A 21,321-nucleotide genomic window follows, 5' to 3' on the forward strand; every position below is an offset into this window, starting at 1 on the left:
CAATCCAATCTGCAGCAGCGGCGGCGGCGGCGGGCGCTGTTGGACGCGGGCGGCTCTGCGCTGCGTCAGCACAGGCGGGATGCGACGCAGACGCTGCCAGCCCCCCGCCAACCACGGCCAGCGGCCACCCGAGGGGCGGGTCGTCGTGCGTCCAGCAGCAGGCAGGCAGTCCGGCGACGTGGATGATGGATGCGGCCGGCGGTGCACTCGCGGCCCACCAGTCTCTCTCTCCTCTTCCGTTCCGTTCCAGTCGTGCCGTGGCCGTGCAGCTCGCAAGGGCGCGCTCCGAGCCTCCTGTGACATGGTGTCAATGCCGCCGCCCGGCCACGAGCCACGATGCTGCGGTGAGCGCCTGCACACGGCAGCGTCGCACCGACGCCTGACAGGCCCCCCGACACCCCGGGCGGCGCGGCGTCTGGCGTGATCTGGCTCCAGTTGTCTCGCGGGCGCGCTGAGGCGAGGGCTGAGGAGGAGGGTGGCAACTCGACCAGATGGGCCAGATGGGCCAGCCGGATGGCTTCCAGCGTTTGAGAGTCGGTCGGTCGGTGGTCTAGAGTCCAGACGGGGCAGAGGCATCCGGGCCGGGCAGAGTAGGGCCACCTGGAGTGCTCCCACTATCGTCCAGTACCATGGCGCAGCACCCACCCATACGAGCACCTGAGGTACAGCAGCTACAGCGCTGGAGAGAGGGGCCAGCGGGCACGGGGAGGGGCCCTCCATCATCTGCAACTGGCGCCGAGACCGGGCCCCGTTGAGTCGTCGGCGATCCACACCGTGGTGGCACCAGGCACGGAGGGAAGGCACGGCCGCCGATGCTCCGGGGGGGCCCTGGCACGTCAGTGTTCGCTCCACTGGGACGCAGCCCGCTGGTGCCATGGCTTGCATGGGCCAATCACGCCCCCCTGTGAGACTCTCACCCGCGATAACCAAGGTACGTATTCGACCAGAGCGTTCAACGTCCACCACCACAACCACCACGACGGTCCACCACCACAAGTGACGGACCGAGTGCCGGCCGGGTTCGTTGCGGGCTCGCCATTCTCAGTTCGTTTGCTGCCAGTGCTTCTTTGCTTTCGCTTTCGCTTTCGTTCCTGAACCACACGTCGGCCTCAATGGCCTGACGGGCATCAGGCCCCCCCTTTTCTCTGTTCGCCCTGAAAGGCCACCTATCGCCGGCCATGGCCACAGCCTCCACGGCCCGCAATGCACGGAAGCGGCCCAACTTCCTGCGCGACATTGTCGTCATCCGTCTTATCAATGCGTGGTGGATCGCCACCTTCTTCCAGCCGGATGAGTTCTTCCAGTCGCTCGAGCCCGCTTGGCGCCTCGCTTTCGGGTCTGAGAGCGGCGCGTGGTTGACTTGGGTATGTAAAGTTTATCTGTACAGTATACGCGTGTCGAGACAGGACTGGATTCACTGTCGTGACGCGTCTTCGACCAAAGCTGACCATTTTTTCAGGAATGGCATTATCAGTTGCGCTCGTCGCTTCACCCCGCGCTGTTCTCCGCCGCGTATCTGGTGGCCGACAAGCTCTCTAGCCTTATCCCCGCCGGCAATGTCTTCCGAACCTTCGTGGTTATGGCCGCCCCCAAGACCCTGCAGGCCGTCATCGCAGCCCTCGGAGACTGGTATGCCTGGCGGCTCGCCGTTACGATATACGGCCCCGGCTCACTCGCCTCCTTCTTTGCCGTATGCGCGCCTGTCCCCCAACCTCATAGATCTCACTAACACCCATCCGCAGCTCTTCCTCCAGATATTCAGCCCTTGGCAGTGGTATGTCTCCACACGCACCTTTTCAAACTCCCTGGAGACGACCCTCACCATCATGGCCCTCTACTACTGGCCGTGGGAGCTGCTCGGGTCAGCCAAACCGGCCAAAGAGAACCCAAGAGCCCCGGGACCTCTCCGCAGCCTCTGGCCGCTACGTGCTTCCCTGAGTCTGGCGGCTCTTGCCGTGGTTCTTCGCCCTACGAACGTGTTGATTTGGATCACCATCGTGGGTGTAGCTCTCACGAGGGTCACCATGAAGGGATCATCGCCGTTGTCTTGGGCGATCATCTTCACCCTCGTGAGAGAAGCCGTCCTCTGCGGCGCACTGGTTCTCGGCGCGTCGTTTGTGTCCGACCGTCTGTACTTTGGATTCTGGACTTTCCCGCCATACAACTGGCTCAACTTCAACATCTCCAAGTCGCTCGCGGTCTTCTACGGCCGAAACCCCTGGCATTACTATCTTCTCCAGGGCATCCCGCTCCTCTGCACCACCAGCCTGCCCTTCGCCATCGCCGGACTCTACAGCCCTTCCGCTTCGTCGCCTGACCAGGCGAACACGCTGCGAACGCTCTCTTATACTGTATTCGCCACTGTCGGCGCACTATCGCTCATCTCGCACAAGGAGGTGCGCTTCATCTACCCGCTCCTCCCGGCGCTGAGTATCCTGGCGGCGCCGTTCGCAGCGTCGTTTTTCACCTCAGACCCTCGATCCCCAGCCGCCGCCTCCACATCAAAGCCAAGCCCCAGCTCACGCCCCGGCCTCCGCCACAAGCCTTACCTCTTCGCCGCTCTCGGCATCAATCTCGTCTTGGCCGGGTTCCTCACCTTCCTGCACCAACCGGCGCCGCTCACCGTCCTGTCCTATCTCCGGAAGGAGTACGAACGAATCCACCCCGCCTCCGCGCAGCTCGCCCACGCGACGCACCGCCCGCCACAGCCCAGGGATGAACTCTTCGCCGTGTTTCTCATGCCCTGCCACTCCACGCCGTGGCGGTCGCACCTCGTCTACCCTGGCCTAGACGCATACGCGCTTACCTGCGAGCCCCCGCTCCACACCCAGCCAAACACCCCCGAGAGGGACAACTACCGCGACGAGGCCGACCGCTTCTACGACGACCCCGTCGGCTTCCTCGCCGGCGAGCTCTTCGCCCCGGACCGCGGCCTGCCTCTCCCGCGCTACATTATCGGCTTCGAGGGTATCGAGCCCTGGCTACGCGAGTTCCTCGAGACTCCGCGCGGCAAGCAGCTGGGACTCAGAATAAGGCGGGTCTGGGGTGGGTTCAACGGCTTTGTCAATGAGGACTGGCGCCGGTCGGGCAGGATGCTGGTGTGGGACACGGGCATCTATGATGATGCTCCCGAGGCTAACAGCAAGGCCTGAAGCCTGACACATCTTGATAGAATTTAATCAACTCGTAATAATTCCCTGTTAATCTCCTTGTTCCACATGCTGTATTGAGGGATCCCTCGCTGCGCGCCTCGAGGCTATCGCAGTCAAAGACGTCAACTCGCGTCAGGACACGTCTCAACTCCCCTCCCCTTATCACTCCCGTCAAAGCGTCATGCAGTTCACAGCGTCAAGGCAGGGCCAACCCAACCGTGGCTCGCGTCCGGGGAAGAAAAGCGTTTCCATAGAGTATCTCTTTAGTGTCCCGTACATTACGCAAAGATATCCATTTCCGTCCCGTCCAATCAATCCTCACTCTCGCCAAGCACCCGGTCCCCAGCCCCAGATACACCACCACCACCACCACTCGCCGTCCCTTCAATGACTTCCCCTCTGTGGGGTGTAACTTCGCCCCTCCCTCCATCTCCATTTCCCATCTCCGTGGTCTTAGTTAGGGCGGTGCGAGGGTGTGTGTGAGAGAGAGCGCGTGTGTATGATATCGAAAACAAAAGAAGCGGAGGAGGAGGAGGATGAAGAAGAAGAAAAGGTTGCGCGCGCAAGTGTTGTGTATATGTGTGCTGCAGTGTAGTGTTTCGTGAGCGAATAAAAGGGGCTATTAAAAACGAAGAAGCAGGGAAAGGGGGATGACTCGGCCGCGATCCCGAATTCCAGATACCGCAAGAGGGCGGTCACGCGACGGACTCGATCCGAGAGGTCCATAGAAACCAGATCATGGGGCTGCCTGTCGCGCACTATCGACAAAAAGAAGCAGCAGACCAGGCAGTCCCCTTCTGCACTCAACGCCAAACAACTGTGTTGTCTTCAAACGAGAATAAACGCCCAAGCCATAGCCGCGGACTGAGCATGCCGGGCAACAAGACCAAAACAAACGTCGCATACACGGTCAGCGGGGACTTGCGCTGACCGATGGGCTGCTGACAGGCCTAATTTTGCTTGGTAGGAGCTTCTTGGGGCTCCGTCTTCGTCTCAATGGCGACGGGTTCTTCAAGCTGGGACTCGGGCACCGGCTCCAATTGTCCCTCCGGCGGCGCAACTGACTTGGTCTCGATCTTTGATTCCGGAGCAGGGGCCGTGCTTGGCGCCTCAGCTGGCACCTCGGCTGTGTGTGAGCCAGCCGGCGCCGGGGTAGCATCGAGTGCAGGCTGCAAGACCTCTTTGGGCGCCTCTTTCGCAGAGCCCTCTGCAGATGCGGCCGTCGGTTTGGGGGCTGACAAGTCTTCAGAACTCTTCTCCGGCTGCTTCTCGTCATCGCGCTTTTCGCGCTTCAGGTCCAGACTCTTGCCGCGCGACAGGACTGCTCCGATCCCCTGGCGATCAGGGGCTGCCGGTGGGGACTTGTTTCGTCGCTGCTCGGCATTCTCCTTGGCCTCGCGGTACTTGTTTCGTATCCACCCTATGGGGCCTTTGGACTCTTCTTTGGTGCTGTTACTGTCTTTGTTGTCCTGTCCCCCGTGTCCCTCGAGGCTGGCCAGGGTTGTGGGTTCCGAGCCCTCGTTGGTGAAGCTCTTTCGTGGCTTGCTTGCTCCACTGCCAATCGACGTGGTGCTCACCTCTGCATGATCGTTAGAGCCGATATTCGCCTGCGGTGGTGTGGCCATTGAACTTGTCGAGCCGCCGTTGTCGTCTTTCTTTGTCCGCGACAGCCGCCAGCGCTTCTTCTTCTCCTTGTCTGCGCTATCCGGCGGTGGTGCAATCTGTTCATCGATTGCTTGGTCCAAATCTGAGCCCTCGTTGAATGACGAGGAGTGAATAGATGTCGGGGGAGACTTTCTCCCGCGAGGGTTGTCAGGGTGCAAACTGCTGCTTGATGCGAGGTTCGAAGGACGTGGCGTGCCCTCAGATGATATGTCGCTCGGCTGTTGCAAGAGGGTGGGGTGAGATTGGCCTGTTTCGGTGGTTTGCTGGGCTTGGCTCTGTGGTATCGGTGTCGGGAAAGGAAGAGGCGAAGTAGAGGCGATGGGATTGGAAGTCGGGTGAGATGTCGGATTGGAGGTAGGCGGCGGTGAAGCTTCAGAGAGATGCTGCAGTGAGTCTACAGGGTTGGGAGTCTCCTGGCCTGGTGACGCCGTGTTGGAGTGTGTCAGGGAAGCTGCCGAGCTCTGGGCGCTTAGGTTGAGGGCGCCAGGTATGCGCTTCTTCTTCAGCTTGTTTGGCTGCCTCTTCTCAGCCACATCAGCCGGCGACGATCTTTGGAACAGGCTCGGCAGGTTCCTCTCCTTCGGCGGCGGCGTTGCGCCGCCCTGGGGCACCTCCAGCAGTCGCTCTTGACTGAAACCCGCGGCCGCACTTCGCTCCACGGAAGGGTTTGCAGCCCCCATCGTCGCTGGCACGGGGCTTTGGCTGTATAATTGCTCATTCTCGACGATGGTTGCGCGCACGGGAGTCATGGGCTCCACGCGAGCAGGAGACTGATGGCCGGTGTTGTCGCCCCTCTTGAACTTGCCCCCAGCCAGTGCCGGCGACTTTTTCGACGGTACGGTATTGCTCCTACCTAATCCGCCCGTGGGTGTGGTCGCGACCAGGGATGGGCTGTTGGGGGTCGTGTTGTCCTCCTGCCGAGAGTGTCGTGACGACACGGACCGATTTCTCCGGACCTTGCCATCTCGACGAACGCTTGTTGCACCCGCGCTGGCATTGGATGATGATCTGTCGAGGCCGCCTGACGTCTTGTTGGGGTTGGGTGTCAATGGTCCAGTCGGCGTCCCCAATTCGACCTCCTTCTTGGTCTCCTCGTCTGCAGCCGTGCCTTGCATGCCGATGAGGAAGTGATCCTGGTTCTCGATTAAGAAGATGAGCACGCATTGGTTCAGCCTGTACTCTTCGGGCGCCATGGCATGTGCCGGGTGCGACAGCATGCCGGGTTGGAAGATGGCAGCAAGGTTTTGCGAGTTCATCCGGTTCTCGTCCGACTTGGCAGCGAAGACGGCTAGAAGATCGAGGATGTAGAGGAGCAGCTGTCTGTTCAGCGGCGGCAGCTCGGTAATGAGCTGTTGGTACTTTTGGATGGCCGCGTTCTCGTCGAAGTTGTCCACAAACTGTGGCCCCTCAAGATCGCCGACAGCCTGCTTGGTCGCTCCGCGAAGGGGATCGCGAAACTTCTCGTAGAGGTCCAAGGGTACGACAGGCTCCGGGAGGTCGTTGAGGTATCGACGGAGCACGTTGGCCGCATCGTGCACGGTGTAACCATCCCAGACAAGACCCTTGCCATATCGATCCGGGGAGTCAAATATGGACTTGAGTTCCTTGATGCGCTTCTCGGAACCACTCAAGCGAAAGATGCCTTCGACACCAGTGGCTGCCATGGCGGTCAATACTATTCGCAACACGCAAGAACGTGCAGGGCTGGAACGCACCTTTCTCCTTCAAAAAGACACCGCACTTGGCAACAACAATCGGAACATATCCGTAGATGTAGCTCTGGCCGTTCTCATCGATGAGCGAAATGGCGACGTTGGCGTAGGTTATGCTTTGTCGCAGAGGCACCCCAAAGATGCCTGGAGCTTTTGTCTCTACGGCCCTGGTCAGCATCCGGGCGTGGACAGACGATGAAATGACAATGATTCCAGCCGAAGGCTCGCAGGCCGATGCCACAAGCCACAAGTGCAACACAAATGAAGACACTAGTCTTCGTGTCGCAAAGCCGTGCTGCGACGGTAGAACGCGCCTCAAGGGCGAGACGTTGCGTCGGCGACTGCCGATAGATCATGCCTCGTCCCTGGCCGTGAGCAGGACACCAGGGCGCGGACTCCACACCGGGAGAGCGCGGCAGAGCCCAACCAGCCTACGTACGGCGCAATACAAACGAGTCGTGGGACTGTACCTGTAGGTTCCTGGTGTTTGGAAGGCAGCTTGAATCCCTTCCACCATGACTTGAGGTCGCGCTTGTTTGGCGGCGAGGCAGGCGTCGCACCGGGCGGAGGCTGGCTCGACTGGCCAGCCTGGTTGGCCGTGGGGACGGCAGACGCCATGTTGTCTGTCGGTCGTCGGGGCTCGAGCAAGGACGGGACGCAGTACGGGACACACGACTGCGGGCAGTTGGTTGATAACCCGGCTCAGGGTACCTGCCACGAGCCGACTCGACGCCAGGTGGGCGCGGCGACGGAGCTGGACGCTGAGGCAATTCCGGGAGTGGCTGCGGGTGCGATGACTGCTGGACAATCAATCCGTCATGGGCGAGCTGTCGCTAACGGACGGGGGGTCCCGAGGCAGAGACGGAAGGACAGCGAGTCGCGGGGGCGAGTGCAACGGAACTGAGTAGCGTCGTGCGCGAGGAGCGAGCGCGGCGACGTCTGTGCCAGGCCCAGCGAGTGATCGTGAACTGTGTCGGATCTCCAACCCACGTCGGGCGGCAGTCGGAGGAGAGCAGCTAGCGTCTAGGGTCGAAGAGGCAGGCGGGCGTCTGTTCCACGGACGAGCGGCATGGAGAGGGAGCGATTGCGTCGGAGAGCGCGGTGTCGGCGGCGACAAAAGGAGCGGCGCGAGGAGCGGGAGGCAGAGCGTCGTGCGTGGGCGCCTCTGTGAGAGGGAGGAGGCCGGTGATGAAAGCAGCAGGCGGCGAGGTGAGGTGCGAAGGTTGCTGTGCGAGGCCGCGCAGGTTGGGTCGGGTGGTTAGGTGAGAGGCGGCAGCGGGTCGCCCGCCTGGGGCTCCCCTCCAGGGCTGCCCGGTCGTAGCCCGCAGGCGGCGCGGCAGACAGCGGGTGACGGGGGTGCAGGCGCTGTCGGGTCTGGCGCTCCACTCCACTGCCCGTCTGGTGCTGTCTGGTCGGGTGCCGTCTGGCGCTGGCGCTGGGGCAGTGGAGTGTGGAGGCCGGCCTACAACCTATGTCCCTAGCTGGTGGAGGCTTGGGCGGCCTGGCCGCCTGGCCCGGCTCACCTCAGGTTGGCCTGGCGGTAGGGTGGGGAGCGGACCTACGGCTCCAGGGCTCTTCACCAAGTCTACAGTACCACCGTCTGGACCGTGGAAAGGCCCTGCTAGTAGCCCGGTGCCTGGGGTGTTTGCTGTGCTTTGCTGTGCTGTGCCACGCCATGCAGTTCAGTCCATCTGGATGTTATTCGCCGGCATGCCAATCGCGTTGTCATGATGCGTAAAGCTCAGGCGCTGTTGGTGGCGGCCGGTGGCGGCAGCAAAGGCAAGCCAGCGACATGGAACCTTAGTAACATGGAGCTCTGCGGCTGCTTTCCACTGTATTACACCCCTTTGAGTCCCAGCCTGATGGGACTCTTGGGCCACAGCCTGGTGGGGAGGGGCTGGGCTACCTTGCGAGAGGCAGAACCTGACGCATCCATGGGGCGAGCTGGGATTGCTCGTACGCCATGGCCGGCCAGGAGACGGCCGTTCCAAGTTTTTGCTGGAAGCCTGTGCTCTCGGTATTACAGAGACGGTGGCAGTGACGGTGGTTCCTGCAGAGGCGGGAGGCGGTGCCAGCAGCAGTCGCAGGACAAATCCCTCCCTCCCATGGAGCTGGACGGGCCTTGCTTGGCTTGTCTCGCTGGGAACCGGGAAGTTGCGGCGGCCTCTTTCTCCCTCCCTCTCCGTCCGTCCGTCCGTCGCTTTCCTGCTCTCCCTTTCGTGTCGTGTCGTCCAGACGACGATTCAGTCTTTGTCGTGTGTGTTTTTCACTTTTGATTGTTTTGCTGCCCCTTCCCTCGTGGGCACCCGGCGGCCATGCCCTGGTCTGGTCTGGTCTGGGGGCGGCGCAAGGAAACACACTCGACAGGGCCCGGGCGAATGACGTTGAAACCAGGCTGCGACGATGTAATTTTGGGGGGCCAGCCCAGGATCGGCGCAACGCAGGCAGACGAGCTTGTTTGAGGGCCGTCCATCGAGGCCCCTCGGGCAGGGATTCGCTCGCCGGTGCTACCTGGGGTCCATGAAAGCCAATTGGACGACGGGCCTGGGCGAGGGAGGGATTGCAGGATGGATGGCCAAGGTGCAGCGCAGTGCAGGTGGGTGCAGCACGCCGTGTGCAGTGCAGTGCGAATGCAGCAGCGCGTCAGGGCAGCGCAGGGCGGGCAGTGTGCAGCCCACCACAGTGCAGTGCAGCCCGGCCCAGCCCAGCCCAGGGGCCCGGAAAGTCGGTCTCGTTCCTGCCATGCCTGGGCGAGCATCGAAGCTACTGCAGTAACGTGTATCGTGTGCCTGTCGTACGGAGTACCTAAGTAGGTACCTTTCCAGTACAGGCTCCCGTCCCTCGAGCACTGCCCGTCGAACCGCGTCCCTCGACCCTCCTTCGTCTGCCCTTCCTTCCAGTGGAGCCTTCCGTCTCCCTCCCTCGACAGCCTGCCCGAACCTGGATCCTCGTCCGTTTCGCTCGGGTATCGTCGCCCGCCGCAGGGCAGCCCTGTTCACATCCCGTCACCTGGCACTGTCTGGGGCCAATGGCGGGCTGCTTAATCAAAGACAAGGCGGCAGACAAGCCACTTTTTTTTTTTTCTTTACGAGGGATATCCCAGGCGGGAGCTAAAACGGCACATGGTGGTAAGGTACAGCGCTGTTCCGAGATCAATTGCTCCGAGCCTGACCACGCTCTGAGCGGACGACACAGCGATAACTACGGGGCGAAAGAAGCCACCAACAGACGCTGCGGGTATGCAAAGCACGCCAAAGGGCGCCGGGCCCACGGGTTCGGTGGACGCTGGCGTCGATGCGAGCTGATGGCCGGATGCAGCAGTCGTCGTACCCATCGTAAGCGAGCCCACGGCTATCACCAACTTTACCACTCCAAGCAGATCCGCAACGCTAGAGACGCTCAGTGCCTGGCTTGAAGAGGACGGCGCGGGACAGGCTGAACGCCACAGCCTGTTGATGGGAACGGCGCCCGCGAACCGCGCAACCGCATCCATGACGGGACCAAGCACGCCGCTTCGCTGCCTTCGTGTTGGGATCCGAGTCCCAGCCAGTGGCATGATTCTAGCGAATGCCATCGACCAGTGCTCCGAAGCTTATCCCAGCCCGTCGGCCCTAAAAACTGCCCACGGTTCCTCATCAGTGGTTACGAGCTCATGCCAGGCGGTATCCATCTTGTCATCCGAGGTGAAAATACAGTACCTACCCAACTGGCTACGGTACCGGCTGCTCATCTGCTGGAGTGGGCGGCGATGCGTCAGCCTGCAGGCACCAGCACCAGCCATGCGGATTCTCGTGTCGGCAGGCTTTGCCATGTTGTCGAAAACCATGTTTTGCGCCCTGCATGTTCGACATCATGGCCCTACTCCGCTGACCTGGTGCAAATGGCCCGTGGCAAACAGCAGATTCCATGCCACGCGGTCATTGCCGATCGTCTGTCTGGCCCCGCATGCTTTTTGCCATGCTGCTTCCCCAGTGCTGCCACGCATGCGAATCGTAGACGACGACTGTCGTATTCTGCGACGTCAGTCATGGCAAGCGGGCATTGGCCGCATCCTTCCCTCTCTCCGCCCATCCATACATACTCCGGCGCGGGCCGCCATGCCGCCTTTGCAAATCGCAGACGCCAGGTGTGAGGAACATCATGTGCGTCCCTACGTGCAAGGCTCGGCTGCCCGGTCTCCATCACGCGCGCAAAGTCCACGACGATCTTCAGGGCATCTCGCCCCTCCCCCTCTGGATCGGCATGGAGAGGCGGGCCACGGCCGAGGGCGCGGGGGCCGGAATACAGACGACAAGGGCAAGACAAAAAGCGTGAGCTGAGGCCTCTGACGTGTTGGGCGGCGAATGCTGCATCTCGAAACCCTGCCGGATCCATTTTTGGAAACAAGCGAAGATCATGGCGCCCGCTCCCGTCGCCGCCGGGGGGCAAACGTGGAGGGCATGCATCCACGATGGGATGCCATGCCACGCACGAGCGCAGAGCTTCCGCGAGCTTTCAGCTGGCGAGTGAGGGGTAATGCCATGCAAAGACGGTCTTGATACGAGCAGTCGCCTCCATCCGTGAGAGATACGAGGTGTTGGTGGCTAGCGCCAGGATATCCAGGAGCCAGGGCACGAGAGAACAGACCCTCCTCGCGGCTGTGGCTGAGTTGCTTGGCTGGTGACGGCTGCCACTGCGCTATGTCGTTTGCGACCAGCGGGCGCAAGCTGGCTTGGCTGGGAGCTTGCTGGGCTGCCCCTCCCTCACGTGCAGTGGGCATCTCGATTGCCGGCTTAGTCATTCGGCCCGTGCAAAAACGATAATGCGTCGCTCTGCCCGATAAGCCACGCTTGGTCTTGCTTATCGCGACAACCGCCGGCCGGTATCGAAATTTCAAGCCCAGAGCTGGCCGAGCCGACGACACCTTCGTCACATCCGCCAAGCTACCACTCCCAACCGACACACTCAAGCCCGCCCACCCGACCACAGCCACAATGGACATGTACGAACGACCCATGTCTCCATTGGCAAACGGCGCGTTCATCGCTAACAATACTCAGGTTAACAGCAACCGAGCAGCGCCAGCTGGAGCAGCGCATGCAGAAGCGCCAGGTCAAGGAGTTCATGGGCGTACGTTTCTCTCCTCCTCCGCAACAACCCTTATCCACCGGCGTTGCCGACTTCGGGCGCGCCGTCGGGGGCCTGCAGCTGCTAACTCAACGATGCATAGGCTTTCGGCGGCCTCGTCGAGCACTGCTTCAACTCGTGCGTCGACGACTTCACGTCCAAGGCGCTGTCGTCGCGCGAGAACGGCTGCATCAACCGCTGCGTCCTCAAGTGGATGGCCACGCAGCAGCGCGTCAGCGAGCGCTTCCAGGAGCACAACGCCCAGATCACCCAGCAGATGCAGAAATAAGCGTGCGGCGCGTGCCGCGGAATTCACCAGGCGCCCGTGAGAAGATTAGGCGGCTGGGCGGCGTGGAGGAGTCGGCGTTACACAGGCAATGTGCCCCTGAGAATATGATACGGCTGCCACCCTCGGTCTGGGTGCCGCAGGGGCTCGACGCGTGAGTCGGCCGCGGCGCCTGGATCATGTACGATAACTATGCGCTTGTTGCACCGGGACATCCAAAGACGGTGCTGTCGGAGACGTATGTGCAAAGGCTCCGGCTGTTTTGCCGTGGAGCCTGTGCTTGTATTTATATCATCACCACACGAACGAAAGAGAAGGACTGGCGGGTATGAATACAGAAAGCACTGTTTCCTCACGGCGGTGCGCATCATAAATCATGTTCAGCGGCACACCCTCATCATGCATGTTCCCCCTATGTGGGCCAGCGAGTATGGCAATGCGCAATGCCGATAGATTCCGTATGCCTCTCAACATGGTCGTGCTATGTACGCCACCCTCTGCTCCTCAACGCCTTTTCCCGTTTGAGTCCCTCTATCCAGCTGTTGTGCTGAGCTTCTTTACATCTCCAAAACGAAACCCCTCTGCTCATGATTCGAGCGCTTCGCTCAAAACATCCCTCACCGTCTCCAGCTGCGACACGACCTTCTGCTCGAGCACGTTGTCGTTGCCCCCCGCCGCGTTGGATGCCTTGGTGTTCCTCCACTCCACCTCTCGGGCTCCCAGAGGTAGCAGCCGCTCTCTCAGCAGCCGCCTGCCGGAGAGCCAAAAGTCGACGTTTTCTAAGAGGCCCGTCGTGTCCCACTCGACGGCAGGAATGTCGCGCGTGTTGTTAATACGCAAGACCGCCAGAATGCGAGTCAGCAGTGCCAGGGAGTGAATCTCTGATGTTGCCACCAGCGTGACATAATGGGGCCTAGATCTGGACGCCGTCCGATTCAGGCCCGGTGCTTCAAACCGATCCACGCTGGACTCGAGTAGGTGTGAGAACTGGTTCAAAACATAAGCGACCTCTGGTGCGATGGTAGCGCCCAAGGAGGCGAGCAGATTGAGCATGAACGGCAGCAAACCCTTTGCCCAGATCGCATAGCAGCGCTGCGCCACTGGGGCGTCGGCGTAGGGAGAGATTTCGGCCTTGAGCATGTACTTGGCAAGGTTCGCAGACAGCAAGCTGCTGAGGACGCCGTCACAAGCCAGCTGCTCTGCAATCAGCGGCAGGGTCGACAGTTCCAAAAGGAACAAGATGCTGAGTTCTCCGTAGACCGGATCGCCTTGGTGAGCGAGCTTGTCGGCCCACGAGAACAATGCTGTCGCCGCGTGAACGGCATCGTGAGAAGCCACGATGTTCATGACCTGAGTTTGCGACTGTTCGATGGTGGGGAGGCCCAGGCTTGCCTGCAATATGGCCGTCAAGAGTGCCAGGTCTTCCGGGACCACTTCTGCGTCGTTATCATGGATGAGGCTGACCAGAGCCCGGAAACCTTTGCAGACGACGTGGTCCAGGATGTTCAGAATGGTTTGCGTGACATCTGCTGCTGAGCTCTCCAATTCGGCTGATGAATCAGACGCGGCCTTCTGGTCTGTCAGTTGATAGGCCCTCAGGGTGACGAATAGGCACTTCAACAGGGTGCGATAATACGCCGCGGATTCCTTTGCCAGCGGCTCCTCGACGCCGCGTATCGTCGCCACCAAGGTGACCAAGAGCTGGTTGATGTCCTTGACCGCAATGGATGACTTGACAAGCCGCTGCACCAGGACGAGAGCCAAGTCAGCTCTTGCGGCGACCAGTTTGACAAAAATGCTCTCCGGCCCTGTCGCGCTTTGGTTCGCATTCAGGCATTGTTGCGCAACCTGAAGCATCTGTCGCACAACCGTCTCGTTTGCCGGCAGGCACGTGCTAAGCTCCAGAAGCAGGAACTCCCATGCGTGGAAGAGGGCCTGGGCCACAGTTAGTAGTGTGCAAAGGGGTAAAGAATGAGGAATCAACTCACTATTTGGGCGTCGACCAGGGAGAGGTTCGCGTTTGCAAGCTCCATCTCATTCTTGAAGCCATTGTCCCTTCTGCCCAGCCAGCCAGGATCGAACTTAAGCATGTCGTCCGCACGATCCAAATCGTAGTAATAGTTGTTGCCCAGCTCCCCAGGTTCGAGCCCCGTGCGCTTGAAATTCTCCACGGCGCAGCCGAAGTATTTGTTGGCGAAGTTCTTGGCAAAGTTTCCGTGAAGCGACTTGTTGTAGCCGGCGACCTCAACACCATCGCGTAGGAAGTAATCGAGGTCAGTGACGAGGGCTTTCGCCAGCGCGTCAGCGTTGCCTTGGTGCCGCGAGTGATACAGCTGCATAGCCAAGGTCTCCGCGACGTACGCCGCTATTCTAGCATCAATGCTAGTGCCGACAGCGTCCGTTTTGACGGTCAGGTGAGATGGCTTCAGCTTGCGCACGTACGCTCGCAGGCCATCCACATAGGTCGTGTCTTTGAGAAGTGTAAAGACCGTCCACGGCCAGTAATTCTGCGCCGAGGCGACAAAATCCAAGATTGCCAGGGCCTCAGCTCCGTCAAGGTCCTTGAGTGCCCGCAGCTTCGCCAAGGCATCCGCAAAGACGGAGTCGGCAGAGAGCTCACTCGCCTTGCTTCCTTGTTTCATGGCTTCCCGAGGTGTCTGGCCAGTGAGAAGGCAATTAGACATCCACTGTTGCCGATTCCTCAGGATGGATGAGAAGAAGCGCCAAGTCACTTGGGCATCCTGCGTCAAGGCAAGGGGTCTACCCAGGCTGGACAGCAGCTGCAGGAACGACTTGGAAAACTCGGGGCCGAGATAACCAAGCAGAGACGGCGGCTCTGACGCAGACTTGCCAGCGTTGACCACGAGAGCCTCCAAAAGCACGATGGCAGGACTGCGAAGCAAGTCCGAAACGGCACATATCCTTGCCAACAGCGTTGAGCTCTTGAAAAGGTACGTCTCGAACATGGCAGTCGATTGTTCCGTGTAGTTGGCTGCTCGAAGCAGAGTGGTGGACAGCTTGAGGGTGGAGGTCAGCTGTCCACGAATGGTCCTAGTCCGTGTAGGATACAATGTCGAGTTGCCGGCGACGAACCCCGCAATAAGAGAACTGAGAATAGGTTGGAACCTAAGAGTGCCGGTAGCCGGAGACATGAAGCAGTCGACGATGTAAGAGGCCGCCGCTCGAAGGCATGATGTTAAGTTCTCTGCGCTGGCCGATTCTCCCATATTGTAGCTGTAAAGGACCAGCTTGTCCAGCACAGGTACGACGGCATCCAGCAACGAGAGTCGGTTAACATCGGATTCAAATCGCCAAGTAGAAGAGCTTTCGAAGACATCGATAGAGGCGTGTGCAATTGAAACGCTTACTCTCGAGAGCACTTTGTCGGCCGTACCCAACCAAGGATTGGATTCGGCTTTTTGCCGTCCGGTAAACTTGTTCCCTGCCCGTCGCTGGACAGCCGAATGCATCGCTGTGTCAATGAGCCCCGAAAAGAACGACAATGAAGACATGAGAAAGTTGAATCGTTCGGAGACCAGATCGAGAGTGCCGGTGATCTTGGCCAGCTTTCCGGCTCGCGAGTCAGAGCTGAGCAACTCGCTTCGGGCCAAATATGACCACACACGACTGGGTTGCACCGGCACGATCGCGTCCAGGAACTTCACACAGGCAGTGACAACATTGACAGCGGCCTCTTCGGCCATTGCCAGTTCATCCTGCATGAAGTAGTCCATGGTCTCGCAGACAACGGTTACGATGTCCCTGCCACCGCTGATGTGCTTGCTCATCTCGTGCAATAGGTCACTGTCCTTCTGAACGACGGCGGTGTTGCTGTTCGTTTTAGTTGACCTCAGATACTCCATGCGCAGTAGAGTTGCCAGCAACGAAATGACTTCGACAACCTCTTCAGGCTGCAGCATATTTAGCTCCGAGCGGTAGCCTTCCTTCATGAGGTTGATTTCGAGCTGTCGGCCAAGGAGAGACAGTGTCGAGTGTGGGAAATCCATCAGAACCACTCGACCTGTGTCCGTAATGAACCGCCCGTATGCCCCGGCGGGTATTCTATAAGCGTCGTCCTCGATGTACCTTCGCTTCCAAGACGATGATAGCGTGATCAACGGGATGTCTTCAAGGATGCAGAAGGAGTTGGTGTTCTCGTCCTCTTGCACCAACTCGTATCCCTGAAAGTCGTCCGGCAAGACAAACGTCAGGGACGGGGTCTTGCGCAGGAGGTCGAGTATCAAATCGGGCTGCTCCTCATCGTCAGACGTTGCCGCCGTACAGAGGCTCTTGCACAGTGAAATGAACGGCATGAACTCGTATGGAAAGCGATCCAGAGCTTGTTGGAAGTAGAACTGCATCAGGTAGTCGTCGTGGGTCATGGATGTGAGGACATCGTGCGATGCGGAGAGCGCGTCTTCAGATGAAAGGTCCCAGTAGTCTCTCCCTGTCGAAAGTACTGAGAGCAAGGTGCCGAGGGGCTCAGACTGATATCCTACAATCGGATATGAGACCTTCAAGAGCTCCAAAAGCGCAGCCCGGATGCGGGAGCTAAGCAGAGGCGACATGCTTCCTTCAACGGAGGGTCCCAATCCAGTTGCCATGCTTGACATGATGTCGAAGACTTTGCCATGGGCAGTGACGCTTGACGCAAGTTGCTCCACTACTTGGAGGTCCTTGGACGCAGTGGCGTTTTCGAGGAAGCCGTCAAATTTGGAAGACTCGATGGAGAAGATGCTTCCGGCCGAGTTGCGTCTCCCTGTAGGCCGAATGACGCCTCCGGATTCAAAGTTCTCCCGCGCGTTCTGCTGCAACAGATTATCGCGCTTCTCGGTCCGGTTTTGATACGACACGTTCATGCGGTGAAGCAGCAGGGTCCAAGCAAAGACGGCCGGTGTTGCAGCCTCGCAATCTGCGCTTGCCGCATCGATGATGCACTTGTGCACCTGCTCTAAGACGTCCGAGAGAAGCGGGTAAGCATCGTATGAGTCCTCGGGCAAGGTGGGGTCCTCTTCTCGCTCGGCGAGGAAAGTCAGTGACCGGGCAGGCTTCAGAAGGCCGATGGAGACGGCCACGGCGAGAGACTTGAGCGGGGGAATCAGCTCATTGATCTTCGGGTGGATTGGCTGGATCGAGTCGAAGAAGGTGTATGTGTCCATCAGGGAGAACCACTGGTTTATGGAGCCGGAAGGTGGGAAGTCGCTCCCCAGGTGGTCCACGAGCTGAAAGACGACCGAAAGAGCATGCACAATCTCCGTCAGGAGGCTCCGGAACCACTCGAGTTCGATTGCTTCCGCCAAGATTGCTTTATCGTCGGTCAACGACCCGAGGCCGGATTCAATGGCCCCCATGCAACCGCTGACGATCTTCAGGTATGCCGGCAGCAACGTGGTCGCCTCCTCTTTTGCCCGTGTGGTCTCTTTCAGCTTATAGAGCGTGGCGAGCTTCGTGACCCTTGTTGCTGTGAAGATTGGTAGTCGACCGTAGAGTTTGATCGAGTATATGTAGTCCATCGTCATCATAAACGACCGACGTTCGGTCAGGAGTGTGTCGAAGAGGCGACGGTGCCTCGAATCGACCTTGGCAAATTCGGCAGATATTTCGTCGGAGTCAAGCGCCGGAGCGGCGCCCAGATCAGCCAGCAAGGAGCCGCCCTGCCCATTCTGCAGCCCGGCAGCTTCCTGCAAGTTGGTGGCGTCTTGTGTAGAGAGCGGACCGGTCAAGTGTTGCGAAGCGCGCGACTGGAATTCGACAACGGCGACGCGAAGAGCAGCAACCAGATTGACCCTGGCGTTCTTGCTCAGCCATTCGGCATCTTCCTTGACAGCTTTGACATCGTTCTTGTCTGCAGAGGCAGATGCGACGTTGATTGGCGCTGTCTTTGTTTCGAAGTCTTTCCGGGTAGAATCGCTGGGCGGCGCAAAGGCGGCTGCAGGGTCTTTCAAAAGCGAGTGGACGTATTCGTCAGCCAGAAAGTCGACTACGGCTGCGCTGGTCTGTCGCCTGCCGGAGTCGTCTGAGAGCGCAGTGGCGACATGCTTCCAGGACCTAGGGTGCAGGGTCAGCGAAGTCGCGGATGTCGGTTTGAGATGAAGCGTGCTCACAGAAGCATCCGCTCCCCAGAGAGGCATTCTTCCAGGGAGGCAAAGTAATTGCTGTCGGACACAGGCGCCATTGCCGCGACGGTCAGTATAGCGACAGCGATGGGCGATGCATCACCTGGCGTGGGTGGGTGCAATGGTCGCGAGCGTGAAGGCTTTGGAGAAGCTGGTCTTGACGCGCTTCCCAGCCCCAAACGCCAGCGACTGTTTGCTTTGGAGCTCACCAACCTGGATCGAGTGGCTCGCTGCAGGCCAACTTTTTGGATGGAGCTCCCGCTCCACTGCCCTGGTGAATAGCCGGGTTTCAGCCGGCCAGGGCACCTCCGGCAGTGCTTGCCGACGCCGGAGCTCCATCAGTCATAATCCAAACGCCCGCACTGTACGCAAAAACTGTGCTGCCCACGGGCCACACATTCTCGGGCACAGTGCGCAATGCTTATGAATTGAAGAGCGAACCGTCTCATTTTCTCGAGCCTGATCTTGTCAGACTGTCAGCTTTGGTCAGACCTGTCACGTATTAACCGGCGCGGAAGCCCCCTCGACATAAAGCTGTCGGCCTCGCAGCGTCACGCCCGGAAGCATTCTCTCGCCTCTGTTGGTTCTCTGGGTCGTGCTGCTGAATCCCAATCCCAAGTTCCAGCTTGCAATCTCCCGCTCATCGCCCTCACCGACCAAGTCCAAATTCGTCCCATCGCCTCGTCTGTCTTTCACCATGCCGTCCCTGGACATCATCGATCACTCACCCCACCAACCCGAACCGTCGCCGCCGATCCCGACGGCCTCTAATCTTGTTCTGATTGACAACTACGATTCGTTCACCTGGAACATTTACCAGTATCTCGTGCTCGAGGGCGCCACCGTTCATGTCTTCCGAAATGACCAGATCAGCATCGAGGAACTCATCCAGAAGAATCCCACACAGCTCATTATAAGCCCTGGCCCTGGGCACCCCACTACCGACTCCGGTATCAGCAGAGATGCCATCCGGCACTTTGCTGGCAAGATCCCCATATTCGGTGTTTGCATGGGCCTGTGAGTATTAACCCGTAACAGCCACGCCATTTCAAACTGACTCCATCGCAGGCAGTGCATGTTCGACGTCTACGGAGGCGAGGTGACATCCGCTGGCGAGTGGCTGCATGGCAAGACGTCTCCCTTGACTCACGACTCCAAGAGAGTTTTTGGGGGCCTGGAACAGGGCCTTCCGGTGACCAGATATCACTCCCTGGCCGGAACTCACCTCACGCTGCCGGAATGTCTCGAGGTTACGGCATGGGTGGCGAACCCTGACGGCTCCCCGGGAATCATTCAGGGTGTCCGCCATAAGCAGTACACCATGGAGGGTGTTCAGTTCCATCCTGAGAGTATCCTTACCGCCGGCGGCCGCAAGATGTTCAGGAACTTCTTGCACATGCAGGGTGGCACTTGGGAGGAGAATGACCTGCTGCAGAAGGCTTCCGCCGAGAAAGCCTCAGCCACGGCGCAGGCCAAGCCTAAGAGCAACAATATTCTGCAGAGGATATACGCCAGCCGTAAGGCTGCCGTCGCCATCCAAAAGGAGATCCCCTCGCAGAGAATGGCCGATCTCCAAGCTGCCTACGACCTCAACGCCGCCCCTCCGCTGGTTCCATTCGTCAACCGACTGCGACAGACCCCGTTTGATGTGGCACTCATGGCCGAGATCAAGCGTGGATCGCCGTCGAAGGGAATTTTCGCCCTCGACATCAACGCCCCTACGCAGGCCAGGAAATACGCTCTGGCCGGTGCGAGTGTCATCTCTGTGCTCACAGAACCGGAGTGGTTCAAGGGAAGTATCGAGGATCTCAGGGCAGTTCGCCAGGTCCTCGATGGCATGCCAAACAGGCCAGCTATTCTGCGAAAGGAGTTCATCTTTGATGAGTACCAGATCCTGGAGGCCAGGTTGGCTGGAGCAGATACGGTTCTCCTGATTGTCAAGATGCTCGACCAGGCGCTCCTGGAGCGCTTGTACAAGTACTCTGTCAGCTTGGGAATGGAGCCTTTGGTGGAAGTCCAGAACGTCGAGGAGATGACGACTGCGGTACAGCTCGGCTCGAAGGTCATCGGCGTGAACAACCGCAACCTGGAGAGCTTCGAGGTTGATCTGAACACAACAGGCCGATTGCGGAGCATGGTCCCAGACAACACGCTGATTTGCGCGCTGAGTGGAATCAACACTTACCAGGATGTTCTCATGAACAAGAAGGATGGCGTCAACGCCGTTCTCGTGGGAGAAGCGATCATGCGAGCGCCCGACGCTAGTGTGTTCATCAGCGAGCTATGCTCCGGGTCCAAGCCCCCAGCTGAGCAGCAGGCTGCAACTCCGCTTCGCGTCAAGATTTGCGGAACCCGCAGCGTGGAGGCCGCGCAGCAGGCCATGAGCGACAAGGCAGACTTTGTTGGTATCTGCCTGGTACCTAGTGCCAAGAGGTGCATCTCCCATGAGACGGCGCTTGCTATATCAAGAGCAATTCACTCCGCGTCCGAGTCGCTTGAACCCAAGGGCGACCGGCAAGTCTCGCCCGCCGGGGCCACCGACTATTTTGCCGCTGCTGGTGCGAGGCTGGATGGGTCACGGACTCGTCTGGTTGGTATCTTTCAGAATCAACCACTGAGTGAGGTCCTTGAGAAGCAGCGACTCTACAACCTAGACCTTGTCCAGCTTCATGGCGATGAGCCGATCGAGTGGGCCAAACTCATCCCGGTCCCCGTCATCCGTTGCTTCAAGCCCGGGCAAGCCGGTCTGGGACTCAGGGGCTACCACACCATCCCTCTTCTCGACTCTGGCGCGGGATCCGGAAAGCTGCTGGACGTATCCAGCGTGAAGGCTGCCTTGGAGAGAGACCCTGACCTGAGGGTCTTCCTCGCGGGTGGCTTGAACCCGGAGAATGTGGCTGAGGCCGTCAACGCGCTGGGCAGCTTGGGTAGCCGAGTACTAGGCGTGGATGTCAGCAGCGGTGTTGAGGAGGGCGGCAAGCAAAGCATGGCAAGGATTTCTGCGTTTGTCAAGGCGGCGAAAAACATTAGATAGAGAAGGGTGCTATTCATAGAGCCATATTTTGCTAGGTGTAGAACCGTCCTACATTTTCCTCGACCGCGCCCTACTCCTATGCTGCGCCAGCGAGTGTTCCTGCGCTGGATGGGACGGCAGCGGCGCGCTGCCTATTCCTGCGTTGCTGTCGTTGCTGTCGTTGCTGCAGCAGGCTCTATAACTAGCAAAAGTCTGCTCTTCGAATAGCATTATTCAAAGGAAAATACATCCTGGGCTTTGCTGCACCGTT

At 59.4% G+C, this 21,321-nt stretch overlaps 5 protein-coding genes across 5 annotated transcripts; 3 read left to right on the forward strand and 2 right to left on the reverse strand.

Annotated features, from left to right (window-relative positions):
- Window positions 1-1,178: 1,178 nt before the first annotated feature.
- Window positions 1,179-3,152, forward strand: PLICBS_000597 (glycosylphosphatidylinositol anchor biosynthesis; the record flags this gene model as incomplete). Its single annotated transcript, XM_018318378.1, has 3 exons — window positions 1,179-1,364; window positions 1,460-1,690; window positions 1,743-3,152. 3 exons carry the CDS (start codon window positions 1,179-1,181, stop codon window positions 3,150-3,152), a joined length of 1,827 nt encoding a protein of 608 aa, XP_018183903.1.
- Window positions 3,153-4,102: 950 nt separating this feature from the next.
- Window positions 4,103-7,147, reverse strand: PLICBS_000598 (uncharacterized protein; the record flags this gene model as incomplete). Its single annotated transcript, XM_018318377.1, has 3 exons — window positions 4,103-6,474; window positions 6,533-6,688; window positions 7,000-7,147. The coding sequence occupies 3 exons, from the start codon at window positions 7,145-7,147 to the stop codon at window positions 4,103-4,105; spliced, it is 2,676 nt and encodes an 891-aa protein (XP_018183902.1).
- A 4,355-nt stretch (window positions 7,148-11,502) lies between these two features.
- On the forward strand, window positions 11,503-11,924 carry PLICBS_000599 (protein transporter tim9; the record flags this gene model as incomplete). The annotated part of the gene is made up of 3 exons (XM_018318375.1): window positions 11,503-11,510; window positions 11,569-11,638; window positions 11,739-11,924. 3 exons carry the CDS (start codon window positions 11,503-11,505, stop codon window positions 11,922-11,924), a joined length of 264 nt encoding a protein of 87 aa, XP_018183900.1.
- A 582-nt stretch (window positions 11,925-12,506) lies between these two features.
- On the reverse strand, window positions 12,507-18,096 carry PLICBS_000600 (uncharacterized protein; the record flags this gene model as incomplete). Its single annotated transcript, XM_018318374.1, has 3 exons — window positions 12,507-13,856; window positions 13,910-17,969; window positions 18,026-18,096. The coding sequence occupies 3 exons, from the start codon at window positions 18,094-18,096 to the stop codon at window positions 12,507-12,509; spliced, it is 5,481 nt and encodes a 1,826-aa protein (XP_018183899.1).
- A 638-nt stretch (window positions 18,097-18,734) lies between these two features.
- PLICBS_000601 (bifunctional tryptophan synthase trp1) lies at window positions 18,735-21,071 on the forward strand (the record flags this gene model as incomplete). The annotated part of the gene is made up of 2 exons (XM_018318373.2): window positions 18,735-19,054; window positions 19,106-21,071. 2 exons carry the CDS (start codon window positions 18,735-18,737, stop codon window positions 21,069-21,071), a joined length of 2,286 nt encoding a protein of 761 aa, XP_018183898.1.
- Window positions 21,072-21,321: the final 250 nt, after the last annotated feature.

Source organism: Purpureocillium lilacinum (assembly GCF_023168085.1).
Source record: "Purpureocillium lilacinum CBS 284.36 DNA, scaffold_1, whole genome shotgun sequence".
Classification (NCBI taxonomy): domain Eukaryota; kingdom Fungi; phylum Ascomycota; class Sordariomycetes; order Hypocreales; family Ophiocordycipitaceae; genus Purpureocillium; species Purpureocillium lilacinum.